The following is a 26,893-nucleotide window of genomic DNA, read 5'->3' as shown; positions in this document are numbered from 1 at the left end:
ATTGTTAAAGAAGTTTGAAAGAGGCCCAACTCTGGTCCGTCTCAATAGGAGCAGTGGACTGACTTGAATGGAAAACAGAGTATGATACATGAAAACCGTTATTATGGAACCATTTGTTGTCGCACTGTCAGTGATTTACTACTCATGTTAAGTACTGCCATTACAGAAAGAGAAAATAGAGTAAAAAACTGTTTAAATCATCTTCCCGTGGGTCATTACCGGTGCAATATCACACGCTAATGGAGCGGTAATCACGGTTGAGCCGTAATACGAAGCATGCAATAATAATACCGCAGGCACGCGAGCAGTGACGCAATATGATGCTTCCCCGCCCCCCCGCAGAGAGTGTAGAGGGGTCCTGAACCTCCCACATCTCACAGGCGTTTATTAGCCTTATCATGAACACTTGAAGGATTGGGGGTCCTCGAAAGCTTGGTAGGCCCCTGAGGCTCACAGGCTGCAGGGGCCAGCGTGAAGCCCCTCCACGCAGGCCACTCAGCCCTCTCCTAAAATAATCTGCCGGAGAGCGTGCGGAAGATAGCGGGCTGTCATTTTTTCTTAATACTTTGCGACCTCCACTCGCAGGGGGATTATCATCAAAAGAATTAAACCAAAATCAATGTGTTTACCAAGCTTTAAGAAAGAAAATTCATTTCTTGCTGGCTGCCCCAGTGTTTGGGATGTTTGTCGCGTCTTGGCTTAATTTCCTACCTTTACAGCTTCCCTTTAGCCGGCTTCCACCGCTGCACCCCCATGGACCCCTACAGATGCCGTGTGGTCACTGGCTAGGCCCTCCCCTTGAGTCTTCACTGCTTTTGAAGCTTTGCCACCTTTGTGAGTTGTTTCAGACCTTTTGCCCCACCTGCCAGAGAGGTGATGGGCACAGGGGTGGAACGCAGACCCATGCATCCATGTGGCGCAGGGGGGGCTAAATCCTACAGGGGGCTCCGAACCCTTCAGGGTACCCCATTCAGCCTATGGTCAATGAATATCTTTGAGAATTAGAAAGGCTTTAGCGCCATTTAGCAATTCTACAGGGGCCCCATTTGCATTTACGGCACTGGATGGACGCCATATGTGGACAAAAAGGGACCGTCGGGCTCAAGGCTGCCTTATCCCCAACCAAAAATGTGCATTTGTAAAGCGCAGTATCACCCAAAGATACCAAGGCACCAGAGAACAGATGTTTATTGTTACCCAATTCAATGGAACTCATTTTATTGATATCCAAAGGATGAGAGGCTGAGGGGGCCCATTAGGATTTGAACCTGAGACCGTGAGGTCGAATACAGGCCCAGACAGTGGACGTATTAGTCTGCTAAGCCACCATACCCAGCATCCTAGAACGGCTGGCGCTCTTACTCGGGGTGATTATGTTGTTAGACCTGCTTTCTTCTCCCATTCTGAAGCTATTCTAATATTAGCACTCGGAGACAAACAAGGTATTTTTTTCCCCATTTGGAGCGGTTTCAGTCCAAATCCCTTCCTGGCATCTGTTCATGAGCAGGGGTGCCACCAAATTTGGTCAAAAGAACGCTGAACATGATAAATGTTGAAAAAAGAGCTTTCTGCTAGGTTGTATGATGGAACCCTGCATGCCTTTACAATGCAGTCACTACCCCTACTGTTTCCATGGTACACAGCAGGTGGTCCCGGCTAGATTATTGGTTACTGGGTGAGGAAGCGGTGGGCTGGGTGGTGGATGTGACTGGGCTACCGCGTACACTTTCGGATCACTGTCCTGTCCGCCTTGCTCTCTCCGTCCCGCAAGCAGCACCTAGGGCCTTTACATGATGCTTTAGGCGTAAGGCACTGTTAGATCAGGTGTACACAGAGACAATTTGCAAGGCCATCACCCAATATTTTGAGAACAACAAGGGGTCTGTGGATAGTGCTGGGACACTTTGGGAAGGGTTCTAGGCTTCTGTTCGGGTCACCTGTTTCAGCACGACGGCAGATCTGAGAGGACAATTGTCTAAGCTTGAGACTAATTTAAAAAAACTGGAGCAGGAATACGAAACCACGCTTTGTGAGTTGACCCTGGCATCCATTAAGACAGTTCTAGAGCACGCAGCATTAGCGGAGGAAGAGAGGAGGTATATATCGAAGCGATATAGAGCTCGCGCATATGGACAGGCCGGGACATCATTTGGCTTCTAAAATTAAAAACCTTTCGGAGAGGGAGTTCATTACGAAAATTACAGATGAGGCAGGTAAAGACTAATATAGTGTCCCAGGTATCGCAAATCAATTTAGGCAATTCTATGAGACTTTGTACACCTCCCAGGGTGAGACGGATGTAGCGGAACTTGATGAATACCTCTCACAAACAGCATTTGCCTGGCTATCAGATGGCCAGAGGGAATACTTGAATCAACCGGTACAGTGGAAGATATTTAAACGGCTATCGAAGCTTTACCCAATAGGAAAGTGCCAGGCCCGGATGACTTCCCCTGTGAATTTTACAAGGCCTACGCTGAAGAACTCGCCCCCTAATTATTAGAAATGTATGCGGAAGCATATGAGGTAAGGTTCCGTCGACACTCCGGGAGGCGTTATTCATAACACTACTCAAGAAAGATAAATCCGGGAATAGTTGCGAATCATACAGGCCTTTGCCACTCATTAATATAGATGTAAAAATTCTGGCAAAGGTTGTGGCCAATCGCCTTCAGCCGCTCATGCAAAACGTAGTCCTGCCCGATCAAGCCGGCTTTATACTGGAGCGTTCTACCTCCCATAATTTTTGGACGTTATTTGCTACACTCCACACTCTTAATCTAGAATTACCGGTGGCGACTGTTATGCTTGGCGCTGCACAAGCATTTGATTCTATCGAATGGAGCTAGCTATCTCTTTTATGTGCTACAGCGGATGGGCTTTTCACCTCTTTTTATTTACTGGGTGCGTTTGGTATAAGCTGGACCAACGGCGAGAGTGCCGATGGAGGGCTGCACATCGGACCCTATACTTCTCACCAGAGACACACGGCAGTGGTGCCCGCTGTCACCGTTATTTGCTCTGACGTTGGAACCCCTAGCCTGTCTTAGCAGACAATCTCATAAGTGTGTGGTTCTCCATTTTTTTCATCGGCCTGTAATTATATTTCTTTACGCAGATGATATGCTGCTGTTTATACGTGAGCCTCACACTTATTTAGCACCATTTTTGCGTGAATATATTTGCTTTGCCTGTTTTTCTGGCCTGCATATCAACTGGTCTAAGTCGGTGGTGATGCCGCTGACGAAGAGCACTATACCGCACAAACTAGAATTTCCTCTTGTATGGAACACAGGAACAGTAAAATATCTGGGGATATGGGTTCACCGTGACCCGGAGATTGTTATCCGTGATAATTATGGGATTGCTATGGGGGTATTGGAACAGCATGTGGATAGATGGGTGAAACTCCCGCTCTCATGTTATGTGTACGCTAAAGAAAGTGGTACAGTGTGCAACTGCAGAAGGGCGCACGTTGAAAACTGTACTGAATTCTACCCAACAAGCCTATCGTTCAACAATGCATTCGACCTCTGGCGAAAGTCCTGTGACTTTGATGTTCAGGAGAGCAATGACAGCCATGTTACCTCAATGGAACAACCAACGAGAAAGTAGTGAAAGGGCCGCTCGCATAAAGGACTTGGTTAACACACAGAAAATTAAAGCCTATCCCAGCAAGGGGCGATGGGCAAAGATCTTCATGTTTCAAAGAAGACAATCTTGTGATCGCCTAGCAGATTCAAAGAAGGCAGTCTGATTCTCCCTATGATGTTGAACCCTTCCGTGTGGTATCTGCCCAGGTACATATGGTGACTGCCCAGTGTCCTGAAAAGTCTGTAACCAGACACTCTTTTCACTTTGGGTATTCAACTCATTGATCTCCTGATCGAAGGGGTGAACAAAAGACTGAGTCTGAAAAACCAATGACTTATTTTTTCACCGTCTTTGAAGAGATATAAATGTATGTGTGTATTTGATGATTTGTGTACAAAAAAATGTAAATTTTTATTTAAGAGAGGGAGAGATGTAGTTTTTTACGAGTGTTTATGACAGAACTCTTTTGGTTCCTGCCGGGCTCCCTAGAGCTGTGACGTAGGTGTTACAGCAGAATGTCGAGTTTACAGTTACATGCAGAAGAATAAAGACATGTGATATTAAGCTACATGTGTCACGTAGTCATTGGCGAATACCCAGGCTGGGGTGAACACTACAGTTGTCCGCACACAGTCACTTCCCGGGGTTGGCTGTTAAGTTTAGGCTCTGATGAGGTTCTTTTTTTCCACTATTCATCACCCATTAATCATATGGATGTCTGGGACTAAGGATGAAAGAGCAAAGACGCTCACTTCTCGTACAGGGGCCAGAGCATTTTCATATCTTGCGCCAAGATATTGGAAGGAGCTCCCCCTAGTCCTGCGTAAAATCTCCAGCTATTGTATTTTTAGGAAACTGTTGAAAGCTTTTTGTTCTAATTGCTCCTCTGATTCACTCTGGTCCTTTCAAATCCTCAGGTTACTACTTTCTAGGCAGCGCCGAGATGCCCCAGGGTGAGTCGTGCGCTTTAGAAAATAAATTAAAATAACTTCTAAATTGCATAATAATGTCACATAGGACAGCTTGTACTCAGTCAGAAAAAAACTACGAACCGGTTTGATGGGGACAAGCATGCAAATCCTGTTCTCAAAGTTCTGGATGTTCTTTGACATAAGCTGGTTCATAGCTGTATTGTAGCCATTGCAAGCTGTACATAATCTGGAAAATTCCTGGAAATTACGACATACTACATACAAACATATAAACTGTTGTCTAAAAGAGAGCTGTCCCTGTCTCAACAGCTCCAAGACCGAAATGCTTGGAGAAGGAAAAACATCATCTATCAGTCTACTGTTCATCCCTGTGAATGAGCTAGAAATCAACACCATTCCTATTCATGCAGTAAAAGACCCAGTAGTATGGCTTGACAAGACCGTTTCATTTAAGCAGCAAATCCCATCGTACTACTCTGGAGCATCTTCCCCTCTTTCAACACTGCATTAAAATGAACAGCCCATCAATGGTATTATGGCTCTTTTACTGAAGAAACTGTTTACACTAGAAGCCCTAAGAAAGATCACAAGATTATAACATCTACAAGACAAACTAGCCAGACTCTGCCTTAGCTTAAAGAAACAGGCTCAGATCCTACTGGTCTTAAAAGACATTCACTGGCTTTTAGTGTCTCAAAGAATACGATTTACAATTCGGTGTAACACCTTGAAAGCGCTGGAGGGTCTTGATACCAAATAGTTACATGCATTATTTCTACCCTACATGCCCAGCCATCCCAAGATCTAGCCAGGAAAAATTAATATGCAAGCAAGTTCAAATCACAAGTAGCATAGAAGGACGTCCATCAGGCTGTTGGGTGCATAGCTATGGGCCCGGTTTGCCCAGACATCAGGAATCTTCTCGTTCTGGTCGAGAAAATATGGTATATCAGGAGTGGGCAGCTTTATGAAAGAGATTCCTACAGTATGGCAAGAACTACTATCATCATTTCAGGGTCACATTATGTCATGGTGGATATAATCATGCCAAGGATACTTCATTATGTCTAGCTTGGCATTCACTATGCCACTAGTGAGCCACATGGTATAATTGATGGGAAGCCATGGACTTTCAGACGGACGAATAGAAACACACACACACTCTCACTCTGTATCTTTCATTCACTCTCCCTATGTCTTTCTGCCTGTCTCTTATTGATGTGAATTGCAGTATGGCCAGTCACCACACAGTCTGTATGGTAACTGACTTAGTTGCAAGCTGCAGCCCAGTCATGCACACTGATCATCGTGCTTGGCCCTGTCGTTGGGTGCATGGTCTGTAATGCATGAAGTTACAGGCTTCACTAGTGCCCCGGATTGCCAAACGACATCCTCACCATAGAAAGCACAAACTGATTGCTTGCAGATGTTTAGTTTGAACTTGTTTTTTTCTGTCACTGTGAGGGTGTGGAACTGCACACTGCTTCTAGCAAGAGCTAGTGTTTCATACTTTCAGGCCCTTAAAATGGCAGAAGATGTCTGGTGGCAGTCAGTCACTCCAGTTTAATTGGAGGTTAACTGGCCTTAAGTGTCTGGCAACTTGACACCCAAAAAAGTAGGGCGGGAGCAGGAGAGTTATGGTAGGGAGCATGATCGAGCTGTAGGAAGTGGAAAAAGGAGGTGCAAGGGGTAGGTAAAAGTTGACCGTGATCGCCTAAATAGCAGATAGCACTAACACTATAACGAAACCGAAATCCACACTCAGGCTCATCCCGCAGGCGCCATCTTAGTGCAGTACTGGTACCGCGGCAGAATCAGCTGGGACAGCAAGCGGAATCGCCGGTGACCCCAAAGACGATACAGAGTGCGTCGGAAGGTGAGCGGGAGGGTAGCGCGCGGTTGTTAAAACGGCTGACTGCTAAGCACCTAATATATATCACCTAAATAGCGGAAAGCACTAACAGCTTAACGAAACCGAAACTGAAACCCAAACCCACGCATTACGCGGGCGCCATCTTAGTACAGTACGAGAAGCGTGGCATAATCGGCAAAAACACAAAGCATTACGGCAGAAGACCTCGGGATGGGCAAAAAGCGCAGCCAGCACAGACAATAGACAAGACAGAAAGCTGCCCAACGAGAGAGAGAGGCGGCGATAACGTGTGAAACCAAAGGGCAGAGCCCAGAGAAAAGCACAAATTGTGCAGAAAAACCCAGGAAAGCTCCAGAGAACAGCGAATGTTAGCGCCGGCCGCAGTAAAACATAATCTCAACCTCGGCAGCACCCAATGATCATCATTTTGGCAAAATAGGCAAAATAGCTCAGCCGGCACACGGAATAACATCAGGAGTACCTGTGAGTCATAAACAGTCTGAGCAAGACCCCCGAGAACATCAAAAACGAGGCACACACCCAACAGCAAACACCATATTCCGATAGGCCCGTAAGAAGAACAACCACCCAACAAGAACAGACTCAACAGGACCACAAAAGCTAGCGGCAGAAACGTCCATAAAGGCGAACGAACCCAACAACACAATCTTGCCCCACCTAACTGCACTCATAGCGGAACTGCATACAACAAGTCCACAAGGGCTAGAACAAGCGGATCTGCAAGAAAGCGGAGCGAAGAAGATACAAAGCGAGTAACCAAAATGGCAGGTAGAGAAGACAAGCTGGCACAGCAACTGAAGAAAAACAAACCAGAAAGTGGTGCTGAATCACCCATAAAACACAAAGCGGACATAAGTAGCACCCTGGACAGCATCCTCAAAAAACTGGCAGAAGTGCATGACCTCGCTAAGTCCACGAAAGAAACAACAGACAAGATAGAGCTGGAACTAGCAGCAATAAGAGCGGACATTCATGCAACAAACAACAAGGTTGAAGCTGTGGAGCAAAGGGTAAGCAACATTGAGGACAGAGCCTAAATCACAAGCAAGACCATAGGCTGCATCGCCAAGGCTACATCAGATCTGCCAAGACAGGCAGCTGAGCTTGAGGACAGAAGCAGGAAAGGAAACATAAGAATCCTAGGGGTCCCAGAAGGTGAGGAGGACTAAGAAGGGTCTTGCGTTGCACTCCTGCAAAAGCTCATCCCCGAACTCACCAAAATCCAATTCGACAATCCATTTGAACGGGATAAAGCCTACAGAGTCCCGGCCAACAGACAAATCGGCAGACCCGGCCCGAGACCAATAATATGCAAGCCCATAAGATCCCACCAAACGGACACAATTTTCGGAGTAGCAAGGAAGAACCCGATTCTACAATGGAACGGTCACAAAATCATCCTCACGCAGGACTACTCAAAACCGACCGTAGATATTAGAAAAAGCTTTCTTGCCCAAAGGGACAAATTGAGGAAAGAAAACATAACCTTCTCCTTCGCCGGCCCTACCAGACTCAAAATAGACAACAAGGGAACAACGTTAATATTCGAGGACCCAGGCGAACAAGCTAGATACCTACAGGGCCCACCGAAAGAACGTATGGATACCTCGGGGCCGACAGCTAAGAGAGGCGCTTCACCAATCTCAAACTCCAGCTCAGAATAAGCTAGCCTTGCGCTCCAGCATGACCAACATAAACTTAACTAAAAAACAATGACAACACAACTACCTCAGATCAAAAAAAAACAACAAAAAAAACGCACACCTACCTCAATACCCGACGTTCGAGAAGGTCTCCGACTGATGAACTATCAATATACTTTAATTGTTCCGAATGAACTTGCCGTTAAACATACCCACCGGGGTCATAAAAGGGGCGGAGGGGACCTTGCTGTCGCACGCCAACAATACAATGCAGAGATTGGGGATGGTGGGGGGAGGGAGGGGCGGTGGGTAGTCTGGTCTTGGGGAGTAAAAAGGGGGGTGTCAGTCCAGTATGTTACGTCTTGTCTAGTGTTGTTAGTCTGTTACATTATGTCTGTCCGCATGGCGCAATATCAGCATACATTGAAGAGAATCGTTCACCAACACCGGCAACTCCCAATCGCACTTACGGGGGGATCCCAAAACACGCTGCGCCAATAGCCACACCACATAAAGGGAAAAACTGTTATAGCGCTCAGCAGCACGATAAATGACGCAAACAACTAGCAACACACTCACATCAGATCTTAAGATCATCTCCCTCAATGTGAAAGGCCTGAACCATCCCGTTAAAAGAAGAAAAGTATTAGACTATCTAGCCAAAACAAAAAGAGACATATTCCTCCTTCAGGAAACCAAACTCTCTACAGAAGAAGCAGGCAAAATAAAGACAAGGTGGATTGACCAGGTGGCCCGCTCTCCGGCTGTGGGCAAAAAAAGAGGGGTCATCACGCTGACCAATTCTAAATCCAACATAAAGATAGAGAAAATACAACATGACGCAGAGGGCAGGCTGCTGCTCACACAGCTTAGAAGAGGAGAGGACACAATACTAGTAGTTAACATATGTGGCCCGAACAACGACGACACTGCCTACTGGAAAGGCGTAGAGAAGACAGTGGAGGCATTCAACGAGTGTAGTATGACAGTAGTAGCCGGGGACTTTAACCTAGTATTAGACCAAATACTGGACAAACAAACAAGAGCCGAAACCCACACACCAGCATCACACAAGACACTAAACAACATATGCAGTAGATTCAACTTAGAGGATCCATGGCGATTACAGCACCCGGACATAAGGGACTACACCTTCTATTCTCACCCACACAACTCATGCAGCAGAATAGACTACATTCTCCTATCAGGCACACACACAAAACTAGTTGAACACACAGACATCGCAGCCAGATCCATATCCGACCATGCATGCATAAGCATACAGATTAAGGGCAGGCACAACGAACACATAACACGCAGATGGCGACTTAACTCAGCCACCATCACAAAACAAGAAGACAGGAGCAAAATAAAAGCAGCCATCGAGGAATACCTCACAATCAATGATACACCAGATGTAGACCCCAAAACCCTTTGGGATGCTCTGAAAGCAAAGATTAGAGGATCGCTAATAGAAATCAAAGCGAGGAAAGACAGGGAGGCAAAGGCCCACCTGTCCCAAATAGAGGAGGAGACCAAAAGGCTAGAAACACAGCACATTGCCGACACCACCAACCAGCACTTCCTCACTGAGTTAACCAAGAAAAAGTACAAATATAATAGAATACTAAGCGAACGTGCAGGGCTTTGGATAAAAAAGTACAAGGGGATAAACTTATGCGAGGCAAACAAGGCAGGGAAAAAACTAGCATCATACCTCAAATACAACCAAAGTCAACACCACATCCCAACAATAACCGACAACAAAAACAAAACGCACACCAGACACAAGGATATCATACGCACCTGCACAGAATTCTACAAGGAACTATATGAGAAAGACGAAAACTTAGACTACGAGGGAAAGACAGCGTACCTCGACAAACTGAACCTACCTTAGATCACAAATGAGGAAGCACCCGGCTTAGGGCAGGACATCAGAGCTCATGGAGTTAGCGTAGCCATTAAGACTCTCAAGGACAATAAGGCTCCGGGACCGGACGGATACACGGCACCATTATAAAAATACTTCCCAGATCAATTAACCCCAGCACTAACAAAAGTCTTCAACCACTGCGGGGAAAAAGGAGTAATTACCAAAACTATGGCGCAAGCCTGCATCATAGTGATCCCCAAAGAAGGCAAGGACGCACAATGGCCAAAAAACTATCGGCCAATCTCACTCATTAATCTTGACTGTAAAATATACGCTAAAATAATGGCCACAAGACTCAATAAACTCCTACCACAACTAATAGGTAACACTCAGGTTGGATACATGAAGACACGCATGTCAAGTGATAACACCCGTCTGCTATGCCAAATCTATGAACTATGCTCGAAATCGCTTAACCCAGCAGTTGCAATCACACTCGATGCAGAAAAGGCCTTTGACAGAGTCTCCTGGCACTTCCTCGAGCACTGCATGCAAGCAAACAACTTAGGAGAAAACTACATAAGGAGAGTCATGGCCCTCTACAGAAACCCTAAAGCCCAAATAGCTATAAACGGTACAACATTAACCGAATTTGTCCTTCAGAGTGGGACCAGGCAGGGTTGTCCCCTATCACCACTGCTGTTCCTACTGGCATTAGAACCTCTGATAAGAGACATCATCAGGGACAAGAACATAACAGGTATCACAACGAACGAAAACACAACGAAACTGGCCGCCTACGCCGATGATTTACTAATCACAACAGAGAACCCAACCACCTCCATACCCGCCCTTATGCACACCATTGACACCTATCTCACTCCGGGTATAAACTAAACAAAGAAAAGTCGGAGTGCATGCCACCAAACATGCATACGACTAAAGAAGTTCTAGGCAGTACGGGGCTGGCATGCCAGGCGAAAGCCATCAAGTACTCAGGCATCAATTTTGCCAGGAACATAAGAAGTACAGTAAAACTGAATGAAAAAAACCCTCGACAAGATAAAAGGATTAGTAGAAAAATGGTCTCCAAAATACATATCATGGTGGGGGAGAATAGAGACAGTCAAAATGATGATCACCCCGATCGTCAACTACTTAGTCGGCATGCTCCCTCTACCTCTCTCTAAAGAATTCTACAAAAAACTAGATCAAATGTTGAACAAATTCATTTGGAAAGACAAAAAACCAAGACTGAGCCTAGCAAAACTTAGACTAAAGAAGGAACAGGGGGGCCTTAACATAGCAGAACCGAGAACCTTCCAATGGGCCGCGATAGCCAGACAGGGAATGCATTGGGTGCTCAGCAACCAACAATACACCCCATCCTGGTTAACATTAGAAAGAGCCATCATCGGCAACATTGAGCCGTTAGCCCTTCTTACCGCCCACAAAAAGGCATTGAAAGAGAACCCTATTCTCAAAATAACAAAACAAGCCCTCCTCATGGTAGACCAGAGACTAAAGATAAGTATAAAGAACTCCGTATGGACAGCGCTCTGGCTAAACGCCAGGATTAAGTACAGAGGCAGACCTCTCGATCTACCAACATGGAGGCAAACGAGGATCTCACATCCAGCCCAGATGGAATTGAGCGGACTTCCTCTCACGTTCAACAACATAAAGGAGTTACATACCCTGCCGGAACTAGAACTATATAATTTCCTAGCAATCAAATCAGCCATCACAAGAGCTAACCTAGACAGACGGACCCCATCAATATTCCAATACATGGAGAATATTAATAAGATAGGCCATCAGACATCGCAGCTGTACAAACTCCTTCGCCCGGCCACCACTAAGCTCAACGTTAAAAAAACGGAATTCTGGGAAAGGTAGTACAGGCCATATGGAGGGCCTCCTCGCATAACATTATATCACCAACACTAGCCCAAACAAAATTCTGGTTGTTGCACCAATTACACTGGACACCAGCTAGACTAGCAAGACTAGGCCTAACAGACAGCAACAGATGCTGGAACTGCGACAGAGAGAGGGGAGACCTAGCCCACCTTGTCTTCCACTGCTGTAAAGTCAACAACTTCTGGAAGAAGGTGTTCAAGTACATCAGAGAGGTCCTAGGCTGCACCCTAAAACACGAATTCAGCACCCTTATCTCTGCACACATAAACACAGACTTTGTCTTTGTCTCACAACAGGACAGAAACCTATTAGACTTCCTTCTCACTAGCGCAACCAAGACAATTCTAACCAATTGGAAAGACACCACCAAAGCCACCTTTAAACAATGGCTGAACTGGGTCACTTTCCTAAGAGGGGCAGACACAGCGACACTAAGACAATCCCCTTGGAGAAATAGCAATAGGGAGATGTGGTCATCCCTGGACAGATATCATGACACACACAAGCCACCGTAAATAACAGGGGGATAACTGATGCAGTCTCCACCCAAGGTGTTGTATGTTATATATATCCATCAGTTGGGACTGACCCACGCGTTATGAACGATCCTTACACAGAACCAATTGCCTACTCGTTATATGTTATATGTATTCGTCATATGTGTTCCAATGGCGCTCTACACTGAAACGCAAAGACCAGCACAGAGAACTTATGAGCAGACCAATGTAACCGCGGAATGTCTATTTGTTATATGTACACCTGTATGGAAAATCAATAAAAATATATATATAAAAAAGAAATCATTGTACACAGAGAAGCAGTTAGGCAGGCCAGAGTGAGCCCGTCTTAGCAAAGTCAGAACGCTGATGCAGTCTATCATTGCTACATTTACCTTCAGACCCGCAGTAAGAAAAGAGACTTGGGATGTAGGGGATTCAATTGGGGAACTGTGGACTGCTCTTTTACTAAGGAGCTTGAGATCGATCTTGGAAGGACAGCAGCATCACAGATTTGAGGAGAGGCAGTCTACTTGACATTGAATACATAGTCCTAGCCCTAGAGTAGGGGGGGTTTGTGTTAAGCTTTCATTGCTCAAAACCTCACCTGTCCTGTGAGGATCCTTTGCTGTTCAATCAGCAGGGGGGGGGATAAATATAAGATTGGAGGTGCAGAACCTTTCCCATTTGTCTCTAGAATGTGAAGGGTCAAAGGCTCTTCAGGCTGCTTAAACTCTGAGACCTTTTTTTATGTTAGCCTATGCTGGGCATACAGAATCAGTGACTACTTATGGAGATGGACAGACTGAGTGAGTTTGTACCATGTAGTTTGTTAGTCATCATATCCCCACAACTACAGTTAGCACTTGTAACATTAGTTCATTATAATTCTGTCATTTCTTTGATTGTTGAAAGAATTTGTATCTCTTGTTGTGTCTGCCATCGGTTTGGCCACTTAGCAGATGTGATGTATCTCACTTCTCAGGAGTTTTCATTAGGCCTGTGAAGTCTGTCTTGGTTTGCCTACACCTGAGCCTCTGTTTTTTTTCCTTCTTTGCTTCAGCCACTTGCTTTGGCATCCTGGGCTGCAACACTCGAAATGCAGCAGATCAACCTGACTGAGACATTGACATGGCTGCACGAGCACACTCCGCATACCTCGAAATATGAGCTTAAAGGCAATACTTATGACTACCTCCTTATACGTCCAGCTGTGGCGAGTCTGAATGAGGACAAGATGCTTTATCCGAAACCACAATTTAAGGTGAGACCCGTTATCCAAGAGCACTCTTGGAAAGAGCAGATATGAGAAGATTCAGTTTGCCCAGCTGATTCCTCTGCAGTATGTAGTTGTGGGATCCCAGGTAGGGATCAACTGCACTATGGAATAGTAAAGAGGCTGAGTTACAACAGGAGGGGGCTTTAGATAGTCCTTGAACACTACAGAGGAGCCCCCATACCTCATTCTAATTTTTGCCCCACAGCTAGTATCTTATTTGACTGTATTTCTAGAGAAGTGCTAGCCTGGAAGATCAAGGGTAAAGTGACAGGCAAAAAAAATCACATCTGACGCACCGTGGAGGCTAAACCACGTGAGTAGGTTGAGTGGTACAACAAAATAGGAGTCCATATGGTGGACTCCTGTGAATTTGAATTGCCAGTCAATCCTCTTTTTTGTGGGGAATATTAGTCCCTTTATTATAAAATAAACTTATGTTGGGTAATGTTATTGCAGCTGATTAGGTTAAGGGTTCAACTTTACATGGGAAGCAATTGCTGATTACAGTTTTGTTTGAATTGGGGTATAGCAGTAGCGTGAAGTTATTTCAAAGCACTGTAGCTACTATGCAGGTTCTGAAAGAGGTAGAAAGGGAGTGGATTCTCCTTGGACTAGTAAAAAAGAAACCATTATGTATATACTGCCTCTTGGAATTTGACAGGAGTGCCAGGACTTGGTGTGCGGAAGATAGGCTAGAAGGTTTAGAGCAACTTAAAGTCCTAATTTTAAAGGCAGTGGTTTTTGGATTAAATGTAGGAGAAATCTGGATTCATTTAAAATTAAGAAAAGTTAGGATAGCAACACAATAGAACTAGAGGAAATACTGAGAGAGTTATAGTAATGGAAGCTGTATTGGGTAGTATTGTCTCTCTAAGCAGGTTGTTATGTTCGTGGCTCTTGATGTGGTTGTACCCGTGATAAAAACTGAAAATAAAGGATTGGGAATCAGAACTTGTGATTGATTTAGAAAGGTGGCTGACTGCTTTAGGACTGATAATGTGCTTTATGCCAAACTTGTGACTTTGGTTGGTTCAGCAGAAAATTCTATTAAGATAATATTAGTCTCTAATTAAATTATTTGCCTTGTGGTGGGAACAGGGTAAAGACCAGGCAATAAAGAATAAAAATTAGAATTTTTACATCATTGTCCGTATCCTGAATTGGCCAGCTACAGACAGATCTTTGTTCTTAAGCGGTTGGGTGATGGGAAACTTAATGGTGTTAAAGAATTAGAAAACCAAACCCAAGACGAATCTTTTGATTGCAAGAGATGACTAGTTTGGCTGGTCTGGAAATTATCTATCTAGGAATAACATTCAAGCACGAATGACATTTGGGGAAGTTTTGTAAACTTTTATGGGGCTGACCAAATATGTTTATAGCTATGTTTAGTAAAATGTGTCCTCTTGCTCACATTTAAATTCAATACGTGCTTTATTGGTTTTACATAAGTATGTTTTTTTCTTTCTGAAAGCATAGTTTTCCTTTGTTAGTCTGGAAATATTTTTATAATAATTTTTAAAAAGCCCACAGCAGACAGGTTACAAAAGTTAGCTCTCATCGGATGCTGAGTAAGAGATATTAAACAATAGGAATGTTTTGCTAAAAAGTGGCGGCAGGTACCAGATATGCTTCCTGGGAAGGGTGGACCAAAGGTTGCATGCACCTGCCCTGCCGGATTTAGGGACAGTGAGACGCTTGTTGCCTCAGTTCATTTTAATCTTTATGCATCTTTTTCATTTGTTATTCTCAGATGCGGAAGAAGAGCTTTTATCTATCGCAGGACATTGCAGTCACCAAAGAAAGGAAACCGGAAGCAAAACGATTGACCATAATCCGCAATAAGATGATGAAGCAAAGAAGGGCCGTACCGCCAGATCCTGTGACCAGCAGAGGGTATTTGAACAATATTTCAACATCAGACCCTGAGGGTCGCCCTGGAGATGGTGTGGGAGTCAGAGAGGCTGCAAGGCCTACAATACAACCGGACAGTTTGTTTCTTACGCACCGACCTGCTTCCATAAATCACCCCACCTCTCCAGATGATGGAGTAAAGCTAGAAGTAGCGATTCCCAGTTCAAAAAGTGGGTGGGATAGTGATAGCAAGCCCACAGGCATACAGTTTGTATCAGAAGATAGCAAGGAAGAGGGTGTCCGCCTGGAAGAGACTAAGAACACTGGAGCTATTCATAGGGAGACAGAAAATAGCAAGGACGTTGCAAGCAAGGAGGATAGCAGAAGATCCGTTGTGGAGCACATTGGGTACACGGGTAACTCCACAACTGACAGCGTAGCGAATAGAAGTAGAGATGGCTTGGGTGACAGCAAGGAGCAGGAGGCAACAGCAGGACAGAAATACAACAAGACCAGAGGAATCTCACAAGGTACTGCACTACTGCCTGACAATGTGATGAGCCTTCAAAGGACTTCTACAACCCAGTTGCCACCAACAGTCAATTTTCACGAAAAGGGGGGTTTTATCGTAAGAGGCTCTAATCTGCAAAATTCTCAGAAGAGTGGACTTGTCACTATGAATGTTTCAGAACCTGTGGCAGAATCCATGAACTATTCCCAGAGTCATGCTTTCTCCGAGCATGAGAAAGAAAGGGAAAGTGGGAACAGTTCAAATCCGGTAAGGCATGAGGGACAAGGGGTGGCAACCGGAGATGGCCGCCCTTCCACTCCCTCCAAAGATGTGAAAGACGGTGCTTCCAGGCTGGAACTCCCAGATGCCATGAATAGCAGCACCATGTCTACGAGGATGGTAGAGAAAGGAGATGGTGAAAGTGCTAAAAAAGAGCAATGCTATTGTCCGCTGGGCTCCTCAGACGGCCACCAGGCCTTGGCCCAGGCAGGGGTCTTGGCCAGCACAAAACACAGACAGAGTGGGCAAGAGGTCCCACGAGCTGCGGTGGACATGTTTGTCAGGACCCCTCGCACAGAAGAAGCTGCCTGGGCTGCTGCGGCACTAACATTCCTCTTTGTTCTGTTGACCCTTGCTGTTTTGTACACCAGACTGTGGAGGAAATTCCGTAAGAGCGAGAGCTTATACTGGCCACCCGACAGCGACCAGGAAGGACAGGAGACTGTGTCCGGTAAGCATCTCATGCATCATCTAGGAAGGACACTTCCGCTGACTGGAAACACTTGTACAGGCTGAGACTTGGGACAAAAGCCCTGATGGATGCATGTATGATTTTGAGAATGTCAGGCTAAATTTCATTACTTGCTACTTTAAATAAATACCTTGTACCATACATTTCTGATGGGGTTTTGATGACCCCAAGTAGGGGCCAAACTGTGAGGAAAGGTTAACCGTATTTTCAAATGTTTTCTTTGCTCAAATGAGTATGCTACAATTTTCCAGTGTCATTATAACATCCATATTATGATACTTCTTAAGTGAAAATTCTATTTAATCTAAACCGATTTATATTTTTAGTTACATTTTAAAATACTTTTGCACAAGCCCACATAACACTATTTAGTTAAAGGGACAGAATACATTAAGTGAGTTCTTTGTTTTCTTCAGAAGTACACCTCTTTGAAAAACTCGAGCATGAAAAAAACCCGCAAAATTAGACCTCTCCCAAGAGTGTTTACCCACGACAGGAAGATGGTTGACAAACACATTCCTGAAACTCCAGTCAGGGGCGTAGCTAGAGCTTGTGGCGCCCGGGGATATCCTTCAGATTGCCGCCCCCCTAGGGGGGTGCTGGGGAAAAAGGGCGTCGAGCACTTGAAAGAGGTCCGAGAGATACGTAGTATCGCCGCTAATAGTTACCTCGATCATGCAAGTTACATGCACATATATGACACGGCCCAGGGCTAGATAGCCCCGGTCCCCAAAAGAGTGCCGCCTTGGATGGACCGCCCCCACCTAGCTGCGCCGATGAAGGTAAAGCAGAAGGAAACCCAAAACTTATATCAGTTCTACCTACCCTGTTTGTGACATCTCACTCATAGCTTGTGCAGGACCCTTGTACCCTATCTGCCCCGTCCATGACCTCAGCAATGTCTGCAGACCGGTCCACCACACTGGGTTTGACCACAATTCACTTTGCAGCACCTTCAGGATACTACAGGTGAGTCCTGCAGATGGGGCAGAACCAGGCCGGATGAGGGGGGAGAGTACTTAGTTTCTAAAATGCTGCAGTGCTTTACGAAAACAGAGAGAACCACATGCGGGGGGTGCGGATATGTGCAATGTAATGCAGCTTTTCAAGCGATATGGCTAAACATTGCATAGCTGTCAAGGTTTCAGATTACTATGTGTGACATTTTCATAATGTCAGAGTAATTATGAGTGACATTTCAACGACTATGAGTGACATGTTCTCGCAAGCAAAATCAAGCAATGAAGACGAGGGAAACATATAAATATCAGAAATTACACCCATTTGAGCAACAAAAAACTCTAAGAACAATGTAAAACTGCAACAAAGCACCAGAAAGGAAGGGCACTAACCTAATATCCTTGTCACCTGATTATAGTGTTAAACAAATGTGTAACCATGATATTAAACAAGTCATTCAGTGGCAGGACTTTATTAAAGTTCTGTGCACACATCCAATCAAACGTGCAGTTAAATACAAAAAATAATACTTTCTGGATGCAACAGATTGTCATTTGCATTACAAAATAAACACTATACTTTTAAAGTCCCTATGTTTGGAGGGTAGTATCGGGGACTGATGGGAGCCACACAGGCCTAAAATCTCCCCAGAAGCCTAAAATCTCCCTCATGAGAAATTATTAAACAGCTTACTGGCTGGCCTTAGTTCCCATAAGTGGCTCGCAATCACACTTTCTTCCCTGATTTTAGTGAGAAACTCATAAGTAAAGCAGAAAATTGTAACATATATTTTTTCAATTTCATTCTGCTGCATCCAGAGGAATCATCTTTGTCTCCTACAATGGACAGCTTGGGTATTTGCATCAAGAAAGCTCACAGGGTTGAGCACTTGCTGGAGCGATATGTGTATTCCATTACCTGGCCTTTTGGGCCACTTCCCACTGTCTGGCCAATGTAGACAGGTGTTGGTGGCTGCACTTCCATGATGTGGCTTCAGATGCAGAGTTATACTCGGGGGTACGTAGCTCGTGAATCAACAGACACACAACAGGACATTCAAAGGAAATGTATGCATTAAAAAATTCAAACTTAGTTAAAACACAAAAAAACACTACTTTTTCATTCTTCCAGAGCATCTTACTGATCTGCAGTTTATCCAGCAACGTGGTAAAAGGTAGCGGACTAAACCAAAAATACATAATTACTGCAAACACGGTCACATGCTGGGAGACTGTTCTATAGCTACGAGTGTGGTGTAGGTTACATTTTCTGAGATTATAAATACACCTTTTCTGAGCCTTTTACTGCACAAGTGGGCAACCTGGTGGAATAGGTTCAGTAAGTACTCTGTGTCTATAATTGTACACTGGTCACCCACAGAAGGGGCAGGGGTCTTGTCTGGTTTCTGACCCTGTTATCACACATGTGGGTTAGAGTCGGTAAGTGCCCTGTGTGGTGTACGTTTTGCAACTTCGGAATAGTATACAAAATAATTCAATTTACCTTATCACATAATTTAATCACCTCTACCACATAATATGAGCCTCCATTACCTTAGGGCCCCTGACTCTAGATGCAGCATGTGCATGGTGACCTTGCACTTCTGTTTGTATTAAGCGGCTCAGAGAAGCTTGTTGAGGCTGAAAGATCTCACACTGCTTGCAATATTAATACATAGAACAAAAACATCTATGCTGTACATTTCATCTTTAAACCTGCGAAAGCCTGCACTTGTTTGTCGTGATAGGGTGTGGGAGGTCGTGCTAGCTTCCCTCTCACTGGAAGACCGATAGAGGAGCCCAACAGTGGATGCCTGGAGCCTCTCTGGAGGAACAAAATTTCGTAACAAAATCTCCAATTAGTGCTCCTCAGTGTGCCGCCTGTTTTTAAACGTGCCGGTCGCTTCACAATAAGTGTTTATGAGGTGGATTTGTAAATACATGCGGATAATGGGAACAAAAAACGTGAGGACGGAGATGGGATTCAGGTACACGCGTGTGACTGCAGATCTTCAGCTTTAACAGGGCAAACAGCTGCAGATAGATAACCGCGGAGCGTGCTAAGCTACAAAGCGTTTATAATTTGTAAAACACATTGAAATAGAGTGAGACCCCTCACTCCTGGCACACCTGACTCACTTAATACTGGGCCCCAACGACTCCCGCTGTAAACGCCGTCGCCGCCGGAGGCATGATTCAGAGACCCACGCATAATTGGGGCCACGGGAAGTATTTCCTTACTGTGATATACAGGCGAAAATGGTTGTACATAACTCAGTACGATAACGTCACTCAAAAGAAATTATTTTAAATTAACCTGCAGAGCAGAGCCCTCACCGCCACAAGGAAGCCCTCACCTGGCAGGCTCGAGCGCGTTGCAGCACTGGGGACTGGAGGTAGAGCTGATGTACGCTGGAGCTTCCATAGTTAACCAACGCCCGCGCGTTGGAACTCTGGCCCAAGTCAAGTTGGGGTCAGGAGAGGCGCTCGAGGGCTCCTGCAGCTCTAACGTGCCGCGCTGCTGCGCCTGCGCAGAGGAACCATGCTGGAGAAACGCTTCCAAAACGGCGGTCGCGCTGCACTGGTCCGTTGCGGCGGCCTTTATAATTTATTTGAGGACACTGACTGACAGAAGTCAATGTCCCCAAATAAATTATAAAGGCTGCCGCAACGGGCCAGTGCCGCGCGGCCGCCGCCCTCAAAATGCTGCCGCCTGGGGCGGACCGCACCCCCCTAGCTACGCGGGTGACTCCAGTTGTATTTCCTTCCGGGGTGAAAGATCAACACATTCATAGCTTGGTCTCCTCCTCGAGTATGCAGGACAGTGGCGGGCCAAGGGTTCAGTGGTGTGGCACCTGTATCACGCAGGCAGGGTGACTCTCCTATGGAGCAGCAGTGGGGGTTGCTGTCCTGTGTGGATGTTGACCCAGATGGGAAAACGTTTGTCAAACAGTTTCTTGGGTACAAAAAAAAGGGTGAGATGGTTATGAATACACTGGAAGAGTGGCAGTGTTGGTGACCAGCGCCGAAGAGTGTATTTAAATTTGGGTTTTTTATGCGTTCTTTGAAACTATGCACTTCATAATCACATATGCTTTCCAAAGATTTTAAAATTAAATTGCTTTTGGGAGAGACGGAATGAATTTTGAGATGCCTCCAGGGTGTAGTTGCTGTGTTGTCTTTCTGTGAATTATGTATTCTCTCTTGAATTCAGTGGGGGAGACTTCTAGCGGTAGACTAGTGAGGCGGGAGAGCGACAGGAGCCTTTGGCACAGTGTAACAATCAGTAAATGCATGTGTCTGGCTAAGCGATGTTCAGTTTTCTTACAGTTTGTCTTCTCTCTGTGTTTTATTCTGCAGCAATCATCAAGAGGCGACTGACAGTGGGACAGGCGCGTAGGAAAAAGAGGCAGACCTATAAGAAACGCCCACTTGTCTTCTACGAGAATCTGAGTGACAGTTCGGATTGAGCATGCGAGTTGACACTTCCGTTGTAGCCGGAACCTACCATTCAGCTGTTAGTGTTGCCATGGCATGGCGAATTGTGCGTTTCACTGCAAAGAAGTAGCGATTGATGCCAGCTAGAAGGCGGTCCCGTCTACGACTTTGCATTGGTTCGCAGAGCCATCAGATCGCGGCACCATTACGTTGCCTTTGGCAAGTTAGCCCCCCTTTTGGCGAGTATTGATAGTTCCTTCATTGCACTCAAGGGTACAGACTGAATAGCCCTCGTCTTGTTTGACATAGTATGCTGCACAGCTCCATCAGACCTCTACGTCTCCTTCACCCCACACACTAATCTAATTTTTTCTCTACTTCCCCCACACTTCCAAACTGCATAAATGTGCACCTTTGTGTTCTGAAGTAGCACCAAGGTGGTGCAAAATGAGCTACACTACAAATACCATTTTATTTATTATAAATTACCTCATCTGCATAAAGTGCAATCGTTCTCTGCTCAGTGTGATGGGACTATGAACAAGAGCACATTGTTGAAGAAAAGAACATTTATTGTAGGAGTGGTGTAAAATAGTTTTAATAAAGTCCATTAAACGGGCAGGTATGGTCAGTTGATGAATATACTGCACTTATTTTAATTACTCATAGGATGTCTGTTTTAAATTCCTTAGTAGGCTGCAGTAGATTAAATATACATGTGAGGACAAAATCATGAACACTACAATTGATTTAAAAGGGAGAATTAAAATGCGTTTAACAGGGTAATACTGGTAGTTCCATTTCGGCAACTCGTCCAGCCAGCTACAGCCCAGATATTCCCGGACTCCCCTACTCCTCCCTCCTTGCTTTCCCACCGCCGTTAAGACTTTTGTACCAATCTGCCTGACAGCATCCATTGCCATACAGGTTGACAGTATTTGCTATAACCATGTTCACAGTTACACTAGATTACAGTTAATAGATGACACTGCACGATAGATATTTGCTTCTGGAAAGTAGGGCCAGTAGGGTTGTCACAGTTTGGCTTTTACTATATATTAGAACGCTGTTTTTAATTCTGAAATCTAGTGGTTAGGCTAGGAATAGAATCTTTATTTTCTTCAAGAAAAATGTTGGTATTTTTCATGAATTACTCTCTGTGAGGCCAGCTTGATGACGCCCCACAGCTGGACATACTTCAGATTCTCTTTTTCGACCATCAGGTCGGGAAAAGAAGCATGGTCATCTTTGTTGTAATCAAAGTATCGAGGATCACGTGAAGTCAACCAGTCCCTAATAGTTCTACAAAACCGTACATTGTATATAGAATGAATTGGCATGGAGAAAATGCTATTTCATTTTTGACCCTTTTCCAAAAGACAGTGGGTTGCTTATGTCATTGATTCAGAACGCACAACTGTGGATTTTTCTGTGAACCCTGGTCCAGTCTGAGTAGGCGTCCGAGACAGAGTTTGAGTGCTCTGAGGTGGAATCCTAAGGGACTTTGTAAAACTTATGTTGAGGATCTGTTTGAAAAGATATAATAGGCAAAAACATACCAACAGTCTTTAGGGTAAGTACATTGTCTGTTGGAAAAAGGTTACATCTAGTGGCCCTTTCATGTTTAAAATGCATTAAGCGTGCCATAGTCCTGAGGTCATTTGGAAATTTGCTCAAGTTTTACTTTGCTCCACCCACCACAAAGCTTGTGCGTTAGTCTCGAGCAAAACAAAATGTGTGATTTTGTATCTTCAAATCTCTCATTTTGTCTTTGAGCCGAGCTGGATATTTTTTGATGCTAAAATCAAAACTCAAAATTTTGACGCTACGCCATCAATTTCAAAACCTATTCTAAATAAGAATAAGCTGCTTTTTCAAGTAAGCCGTGAATATTGCACCTCCCCCTCAGAATGTGGAACAAAATAGAAAGAAAATAAGGCAGCGCCTAACACTTTACAGGAATCTGACACAGCTAACGCCTGCTATTCTATGATACAAAAGTCCATAATATATAGATTGGCAATACATTGCAGGTCCTTAAGAAATCATTAAACATTGAGTTGTTTTTGAGCACAGAAAATCTACTCATAACAGTCTTCAGAAGAACAAGGCATTGACTCTTATCCAATTAAACCTTCTCTACCACACGAAGAAACTAAATATTGTATGAGCCTGTGAAGTATGAACGAACAGAAGGGTGATAACGTATATTTCGAGATAGAAAAAATAACACCTTACAAAGTAGTAGTTAAAACCTCCCGGTGCAAAGACATCCAGCAAGTCTGCTGTGGTACACAACTGTCCATGATATCAAGTCTATATAACAGAACATGTGGAATCTAACTAATTCAATTGCACTGTGCCAGAAAACACCGTCAACTCAGGGTCCACTACAGTGCTCCACCCTGACAGGTTAGCAAGTGTTTGCATCTGTTGATTAAAAACTTGTATTTTTTTGGCAGACTCCACTGCATTGCCATGTTAATATTATAAACTGATGCATCACATTGAATAACCCATTAAGATTCTACCTGATAAGCACCAAAGGAAGGTGGCTGCCGTTCAGGCGGGAAAAGTATTCCAAGCATTTTCATCCGGGTTTTACTGGTTGCTGCAAGCAGGTAGTTAGAACTGGTTCTTTGCGTGGGCACCCCCTCCTTACCTTATGGCTAGGAGATATGTGTTCTGTGCCTAAGGTGCAGTCATATGTATTACATTTGGTGGCAGAAGAATATCTTTCTTTAAGCAAGGAGTCCTCAAAGCTGTAGACAGTGGTTTAACAAAAGACCGTTCTTGTAAAGTCAGTGAGATGTGTACAGCAGAGAATAATCTTCTGTAATGTGACACCACAAGAACAGAGACCTACTGTGTCACAAAACCCCTGTGAAAGAGCTGTAGCCTGGCATGTGGACTTTATAGTCCCTCTCAAGGCATTAATCCCAGATCCGTTAAAGAGGCAGTTCCTCAGGCAACCCATCGAGCGGGAGAGGTCGCACCACTAGAGGGAGAGTCTCACCCAAACAATAAAAACGTACATTTCTTTCACCTAACCATCCCAATACAGCAAAAAGTTGAGGTTATTCCAATAAAATTCGCGCTTAGTGCCTCAGATAGAAATGGCTGTTTCATCAAAATCTGATGAACCCCACAAACCTACCTTCTAACTGTGTGAAGATGGAGAATCTGCATCTACGATTGTAGGAGAGCAAAGCACTCTTCAAAAAAGCGAGAAATAAAGGCTGAACCATTGCTGAAAGGCAAGGAATGGACTGCACATTTTCCAGACACAAAAAGATGGAAGTTTATAGTACATACTTGATTTGCAGCGCTTAAATTGGTTTGCACACTATGCATTGCAAATTGATAATACAAAATGTCAATCTGTTGTTCGAGGAAGCCAGTCAGTGGATAAGACTAGAAATGCTAAAAAGTACTAAAAATATTGAGATTGAAAGAGGTAGCCATTGCCGGATTCAAGTATCAACTAACAAGCTTAATGTAGCTGCCATTACTGCCAATGCAAAAATACTCTATTAAGTAATTAGGATTCAAAGTAGCTTTATAATAGCATTTACTTTGTTTAGGTGAAGCAATAATGTATGGGCTCTCTTGATCTTAGAACTATTCATAAGATTCAAAAGGCTAGCTTTATTCTTCAAATTTACCTCAAACTATTACCGAAGGTTATTTTACTTTTTCATGTTGATCAAATTATAGTTACTCACATTCTTCCTCACTTGTCACCAGTTACCAAATCAATATGTTTCTTATACGTGAGAAGGAAAGTAATGATGTACTACATAAGTTCTGAAATGCTAGTGGCTTTTCGCTGTCAAGACTATTGGGGAAACTAGCATTGGAAAGTACACTTTATTCAAGCTGTTTCTAGATCAATGAAAAATAATGTGCAGTCATGCCAAGGGCAACTTCTACAAGAAGTCAAGACCTGGCTGATCTGGCTATATAAGCTATAAGTAAACCAGGGGAATGGGAGCTCTATTAATGCTTTACCCACATCAGTATTAAAGAGATAGTTAAAGTGATCATTATTAGTCTTATTTCAGAGATGACTTGCAGCCATTTATGCCACAGGTGGAAATACAATCTGAAGATAGCATCCAAGAGTTGGGGTTTGGGTGTTTTGCCCTGGAGTTCTAGTGAGTAAAACGTGACGTGCCAATGTTCAACTCACATTTTTTGTATTCAGTATAGTATGATGCATCTCCAAGACCAACCTAAAGATTATGGATTTATGCATAGCATATAGATCTTTAAGAGACAGAAACTGCAAAACTAATGCTACAAGAAAGTACATTATTTATTTTTCCGTATTTCACTATACCCGTTACCCTGAAAACTGCAATCACTAAAGACCTGTTAAATCCAAGCGAAGGGAAGCCTTTTTACAAGGGTAGCCTGGATTCCAGGAAGTAGAACCCATGATCTGGGACACCTAGAAGTCCATTGAAAGTCGACTTTATTTGCACAAGAGACAGGCACATTTCTTACTATTGGTGAGGGCAGTATCGATCCCTCTCGAAACCACAACCTTCCAAGAGCTTGACCACGGACCAAAGGGACTGTGGTACCGGATTGTGAAAGCTGTACTTGCTGTACACCAAGAAGCCACAAATCAAGCAACACAGACCAGTTTGGATATGGACACAAGGTTACGCCAAGCCAGGCTTTGCCTACTTCATCTATCTCCTTAGAATTAGAATCCTGGCATCATTTTTTTTTAAAGTGCCAAGCAAAATCAGGTAATGTGACCCAGGAAAGTAGTGGCCAAATGGCCAACTTGCAGCTCCTGGTCCCAGAAAACTCTACAAAGTGTTTATCGTCCAACAAATGACTATCAAGCCCTGACTTTTACCATCTTTTTCCTTAGAACATTAAAACCCATTTTTGTGGTATATATATATTGTTTAAATAAAGCATATTTTTTTAATCTGAACAGTCAAATATTTGTTTTGTTTTTAAACAAGTATTAACATTTGCAGCTCTTTCGTGAAAAGTGTATAACTGTACTAAGCATTGCAATGGCATATGTGCCCCCCATATTCGGAATTAGAATAAATGATGCAATTGAAGTTGTAATAATAGTAATATGACGTGATAAGAGGATGAGAGAGAGGTAGGTGCAGGCAGTACTTGGGAGCCCAATGTTACAGGAATATCTTCAGTTTTACCACCAGCTTTGAGTGTCTATTAAAATAATTTGATGAAGGATCCACCAGCGGCACTTCGAAGCTGCAACCTTCTATGTTTCCTTAACAGCATCCAGGTGGCTGCATTGAATACCTAACCTCGCTCATCAATAGTTTTAAGTCTTGGATTTAAAAAGGCTCTGTTATTCTCCCAGTGCATTGTGGTGAATGTAGTCCATCCGTGCAAAGTTGTGATTCCTACATTGCAGCAAGGCTTGCACGCTATTTTTTTCTCTCACTGCATTTGATTGTCAACATAATAACTCTGTTTCCAGGCATGTGTTCGCATTTTGGGAGCTCATCAGTGGAGTTCAGAAAATGCTGGGTGGCAATTATTTCTACGTTATAACATTTCAAGCACAGTGTTTTCTTAAATGTTCATCAAACAGCATGTTTCTGGCAGGGACATACCCATCAGGTGATTAACTGTTGGCTCCGGGAACCATTAAAATAAAATCTATGTCCGCGCTCGGTTCTAATCTGGCATTCACCACTAGCTTTAAGGTGTGGGTTTCAAGTGAAATCAGATTTAGAA

At 44.1% G+C, this 26,893-nt stretch overlaps 1 protein-coding gene and 1 long non-coding RNA gene across 3 annotated transcripts in view; one reads left to right on the top strand and one right to left on the bottom strand.

The window, feature by feature from the left end:
- The window catches only part of LOC144822468 (uncharacterized), a 299,543-nt gene extending 279,359 nt beyond the window's left edge, over positions 1–20,184 (bottom strand). For both annotated transcript variants that reach the window (XR_013608626.1, XR_013608625.1), the window contains exon 1: positions 20,071–20,184. This is a non-coding gene — a long non-coding RNA (uncharacterized LOC144822468). The remainder of the gene's footprint in view (positions 1–20,070) is intronic.
- Positions 1–26,105, top strand: part of TP53I13 (tumor protein p53 inducible protein 13) — a 191,795-nt gene extending 165,690 nt beyond the window's left edge. The window contains exons 7-9 of the mRNA XM_078680054.1: positions 13,423–13,623; positions 15,392–16,733; positions 21,074–26,105. Coding sequence (XP_078536180.1) covers positions 13,423–13,623; positions 15,392–16,733; positions 21,074–21,183 — 1,653 coding nt within the window. The 3' untranslated portion in view covers positions 21,184–26,105. The remainder of the gene's footprint in view (positions 1–13,422; positions 13,624–15,391; positions 16,734–21,073) is intronic.
- Positions 26,106–26,893: the final 788 nt, after the last annotated feature.

The sequence above is a fragment of the Lissotriton helveticus genome, chromosome 3_1 (assembly GCF_964261635.1).
Source record: "Lissotriton helveticus chromosome 3_1, aLisHel1.1, whole genome shotgun sequence".
Lineage (NCBI taxonomy): Eukaryota > Metazoa > Chordata > Amphibia > Caudata > Salamandridae > Lissotriton > Lissotriton helveticus.
The sequence above is the reverse complement of the archived record's forward strand: the minus strand, read 5'-3'. Positions and strand labels throughout refer to the sequence as shown.